The sequence below is a fragment of the Marmota monax genome, unplaced genomic scaffold, assembly GCF_021218885.2.
Source record: "Marmota monax isolate L192 unplaced genomic scaffold, Marmota_monax_Labrador192_F-V1.1 WCK01_AAM20220418_F8-fsc00109, whole genome shotgun sequence".
Classification (NCBI taxonomy): Eukaryota; Metazoa; Chordata; class Mammalia; order Rodentia; family Sciuridae; genus Marmota; species Marmota monax.
In genome coordinates, this window is record NW_026695229.1 from 1,986,425 (window position 1) to 1,991,757 (window position 5,333).

Consider the following 5,333-nt stretch of genomic DNA (forward strand, 5'->3'; position numbering starts at 1 on the left):
TGCTTTCCTAAATAAGTCTTTGTACCTGCTGATGTATCTTAAAACTATTTTCAGTGGTTTAAGAACCTGCTAAGGGGTGAAGCTGAAGTCCCCTTCTTCCTCCTAGGGGAACTTACTTGACCCCTCTCCAATGACCAAAGGATTTTCTAGGCCTGAGCCAAAAGCACATACTGTCACCAACCCTTGCAAATAACCCAGAGCACTTAAGCATTAAGCCATATCCCCAAACTTTTTGGAGACAGGGACTAAGTTTGCATATTCCTGACATCAGAGTGTGGAACATCTTCTCAAATGCTTATTTGCTATATCTTTCCCATTGTCTTAAATTCTGAGCTTTTTGCTAGTACTGGATATTGATCCTAGGGGCACTTTACCACATCTCAACCCTTATTATTGCTGAGGCTGGCTTTAAATTTGGGATCCTTCTGCTACCATGCCCAATTAACAGAAAATGTTTTTGACATTCACAGGGGACTTGGATGGCACACAATTAAGAACCAGCAGGCAGGAAGCTCAAAATTTCTGGAACACCTCAGTTGTCAAGTGCAAAATCCCACCATTAGAATAGACAAAACACAAATGCTAAGGCCAATTAAAGAGGTCAGTTTAGGTGAACACTGATGCCCTAGAGGTTGAGGTATTCTTAGCTTGGTCTCTAGATATATAGCTCTGTAAGATCACTTGCCTAAGCATGCATGAGATCCTTGATTTGACCCCCAGGATGACAATCACTTTATATTCAAACTGAAATAGTTTTACTGTTCCAGGAACATGAATCCAGGAATCACTGTTTTAGAGGTTGAATCCTGACACATTCCCTCAATGAATGCAAATGCTCAGTTTTAAGTTAAGCTTTAAATGTACCAAGTAGAAATTTCCCACTGCTGTTACAGGAGCACTGGCTAACCTGGTTATAATCTCTTATATGCTCAGTATCTAAGTAACCTATGGATATGGGCTATGGATGTATCAGTGTTAAGGCACTTGCTAACATGGGAGATCCTGGGTTCAATACCCAGTACCACACTATTTAAAAAAAAAAAAAAAGTAACCTGTTGCTGCTTAAAATAAAACCTACACCAGCACTTTAACCCAAATAAGGATAAACAAATGTCATTTAGTTTTTATTCATAATCATAAACTTAACTCTGCAATCCAGCTAGACTTGGGAGGGGAATAAGGAAAATATGGAACCCAAAGAACTGCAGCGAGAGCACAAAGATTATGGGATATTGCGAGCAGATGGGATGGAGGGGTGCTCTCGTGAGCTACAGAAGGAATGGTTTGGTGGTTAAGATAAACACAAGTCAAATGTATTAGAGTTGTCCACAGTCGGAAATGGTGATCTTCTTGCTGGTCTTGCCATTCCTGGACCCAAAGCGTTCCATGGCTTCCACAATGTTCATGCCCTCTTTCACCTTCCCAAAGACCACATGCTTGCCATCCAACCTGGAAACAAACAACAATTATTAATACCAGTGACCATTTATGTAACCAATAACCAACAACTCTGAAGCAATCTGAAAAGAGGCCCCTACGCGCGCAAACACAAACACAAGGCCAACTTATCAACATACTAATTTTACAAAAGCAGCACACTCTGGTGGAGCTTAAGTATTAAGTACCCAGTTTCGTTTTTATGTTAACAATTGCACATATTGATGGGATCTGATGTAACATTCGTACATGCACACAATATAATTTGGCCAATATCACTCCTTAGCACTTCCCACTTCCATCTCTGCCCAATTTCTTATAGTATCACATTGGCCAACTCTTGTACCTATGCATGCCCTTCTTCCACTACCTTAGAGATGGAAACATAAAGGAAAGGTTTAAACAAGTTAACTAGTATTCCCAGAGTTAAAAACTCATTTAGTTTTTTTGTTGTACTTGTTGTGTTTCATTCTTACCACTCAGTCTTGGCAGTGCAGATGAAAAACTGGGAACCGTTTGTGTTTGGCCCAGCATTTGCCATAGACAAAATGCCAGGGCCTGTATGCTTTAGGATGAAGTTCTCATCATCAAACTTCTCCCCGTAGATGGACTTGCCGCCAGTGCCATTATGGCGTGTGAAGTCACCACCCTGTGAACATGATAGGAAACCATTTTTGGCAAAGTAACCAAAGACATGCCTAATCTGCAAAGTTCAAACTTGAAAACTCAAGTTCAAACTGAATACACAATCTAAATAAAACCACTATGTCATACCTGGCACATAAATCCTGGAATAATTCTGTGAAAGCAGGAACCCTTATAACCAAATCCTTTCTCTCCAGTACTCAGAGCACGAAAATTTTCTATTAAAAAAAAAAATACATGTTTACACACACATACACACAAATTGTATTCAGAATACCACTGTTAAACTTAAGAAAATGGAACCAACCTGCTGTTTTTGGAACTTTGTCTGCAAACAACTGCAAAAGAAAATGAATTAATTAACAACATATGCTTACATATTTTGTTGCACAGTACCCAGGTCTTTAGGGGCTTCTGAATCATAAATTCATTCTCTCACTGGAAGAGAATGCTTCCTCAGGAATTACTTTGAATCCCAAATAAGAGCTGCTTCTAGTCAGCCTTAAGATCTTGTGGACTGAGCTGAGAAACATGAGACCCAAAGACATGCCAAAAATCTAGAACCAGTAATGACTGAAATAGTGAGACTCCTAAAAAGTGACTCAGAATTTTTAATATATCACACCTACTTCTGAACAGATATTTGGCTTCTCAAATGTATATCACCTCCGACTTCATGCTGGAACCTAAGAACACTATTCTTAGGAACAGCAAGCACCACTGCATTATCAGAAGTAAACAGTAAAATGTTTTAGTCACTGGCAGTGAAAATGCTATTACCTCCAACCTGTTTACATGGCTTTACAGATTCCAGTCATTTTATGGTTTCCAGGTCCCTTACCTATTAATGGGGTAAAAAATAAATTCTGGATTCTAGCACACCTGCTTTCAATATGAAAAACATGAGGACTAGAGATCTTTGTGAACTATATTCTTATAGCAATGTATTAATGTCTTCAAGTATTTTACCTAGAATATATGAATTCTTTTAAAACCTTTGTGGCAGTAAGGATTGAACCCAGGGGTGCGTAGCTACACACCAAATACTTTTTGAGAACAGCTGATAGTTGCTGAGGCTAACCTCGAATTTGATCCTTCTGCCTCAGCCCAAATTTAAGTTACTACAGCTTCCCTTTTAGACCTTAATAAGTTAAAGCCCTCTTTGGCAGTTCCACCTCCATTTTCACTAAGAAACCTGTAGGAGGTCTTGTCTCATTTCCATTAAGCTCACTGGCTGACCTGATGCTAACTTGCTGCCCAGCATTAAGCTCCAGCCAAGTTTCCACAAGGGCCCTTGTCAATTATCAGCTCTGACCACAGATAAAAGGGTGAAAACTGATTAAGATCTAACGTTTCTCCAATAAGTGCCTACTATGTGCCAGGCACTGTGGACAAGGTAGCCAACAAGGAAATTCCCACTGCCTTCAGGAAGACTGCACTGGGGGAAATCCTATTTTTAGAATAAAGCCCTAAAAACCTACACTGGCAATATTTTGCTTAGAGGCTTAAAGGAATACCACTAGGCAATATCTTTCTTCATTACACTCTAAGCCTATTCATATTGGGTTTACTGGAACAGAATGGAGTACTTGTAAAATAAATACGCCAAGTTGTTAGATATTTCGATATGATTACTAGCTGATCTCTAAGTAGTCATTTAACACCTTCAAAACTAATGAGGTAACCACTGGTAATCCACCTTGGTCAGAGAGGGCTGCTGCGCGGCCAGTCTCAACATGCCTGTTATATAGAGGGACAGCAGGGAGGGGCTCACGAGCGCCTCCCTGCCCGCGCAGTCACTGCAGCGGAAGGCGGTCCTCGGGCACCAGCAAAAGCCAGGCCCGTGTTCCCATTTCCGCTCGCGGGTGGGGGAAGCGGAGGGATGTTCGGGCCTATATCTAAGTTTTCTATTTTAAACCAACTGGGAAGCAGTTAAGTCACAATCAATCATACCCTCTTAATAAACCCTGCATTTTTTGCAGTACATCCAGGATTATGGGACGACTATATTAATACGAACCGGCGCACGTTGCGCCTTGGCTCTGGAAAGGCCAAGACCTCAGGAAGGTCGCTTCCCTCCTTCGGCTGAAGGACAACCAGTGACCCCCGATGGGACCCGAGGTGGAGCTTCCAGGGAAGCGGCTACCAGGGCTCCGAAGCCGTCCGGATCGGCCGAGCATGGAAGCCAACGGCTCGCAGGCACCAACCCGAGAGCGATGGGCGGGAGCGCGGCGACCGAGCACGTGCGCTGGGTGGGCAGGGCGCGGCCACGTGGGACCGAGGACCGGCGGGGGAGGGCAGGAGCGGCCCCCTCCCCCAACGGCCGCCCCACCCGCCTTTGTCCGCCACCGCCCTGGCCTCCTCCCCGCGCATCGCCGCCTCCCAAAATGGCCCCTCGTCAGGAAATGGCGCCACCGCCCGCGCCCACACCTCGAGAGGGTCACCCGTGCCCAGGCCTCGGGTCGCCGCACCGACCTCACCCTCCCCCTGCTCCCCGGGCCCCACCCTGGCGCGCCGCTGCCCTCCAGACCTCGAAGGAGACGCGGCCCAAGGGCTCGCCGTCGACGGCGATATCGAAGAACACGGTGGGGTTGACCATGGCTGACAGAGAACGACCACAGGCGACAGCAGCGTCTTGAAAGCGGCACGAGCCCGGACGCCCGCTTATTTTATAGCGGGATCCGGCCCCGCCCATAGCCCGGTCGCGCGCCTCAACTATGACCAATCGTGACCGCAAACATGCCAGAGTGGCGGTGCTGTTGGCCTATGGGCGAAGACAAGCGCTGCAGGGCGGGGCAGGCGGCGCGCGTGCGCCCTGGAACGCGGAGGCAGTTCCCGCCCGCGGGCTCCGTCGCGGTGGCTGCGGCGCGGGCAGCGGCGTGGTCCGCAGGGAGGGTCCAGGCGTGGCCAGGGAAGGGCTGCGGAGCGTGTTGGCAGAAGGCCGGATCCCTGCTCCACAACAGGGCGAGGCTCCCATTGCCCAGAGGGAGCAACTGAGGCGAGTGCAGGCCTCAAGGTCGTGCTGCCCGTCAAGGTCGAGCGGGGTCCCACGCCCGACCCCGCGCCCCGCGGCGGAAATGTGAATGGCTTCTCTAGGCTGTGAGCCCTGCTTTGCGTCCTCGTCTTGCCCAGCGACCGCCACTCCCGGCATTGCCAGGCTATGGTGAGGGTGCCTTGGAGAATCACCGGTTTCTCAAACCCTCAGGAGGAGTAAAAGCTGTCCCCCATCTGAGATTATGAAATACTTTAAA

At 47.0% G+C, this 5,333-nt stretch overlaps 1 protein-coding gene across 1 annotated transcript; it reads right to left on the reverse strand.

Annotated features, from left to right (window-relative positions):
- Positions 1-1,097: 1,097 nt before the first annotated feature.
- Positions 1,098-4,726, reverse strand: Ppia (peptidylprolyl isomerase A). The gene is made up of 5 exons (XM_046437873.2): positions 4,613-4,726; positions 2,390-2,420; positions 2,212-2,300; positions 1,914-2,086; positions 1,098-1,449 (listed from the first exon to the last, which is right to left on the reverse strand). The coding sequence occupies exons 1-5, from the start codon at positions 4,679-4,681 to the stop codon at positions 1,317-1,319; spliced, it is 495 nt and encodes a 164-aa protein (XP_046293829.1). The 5' UTR covers positions 4,682-4,726; the 3' UTR covers positions 1,098-1,316.
- Positions 4,727-5,333: the final 607 nt, after the last annotated feature.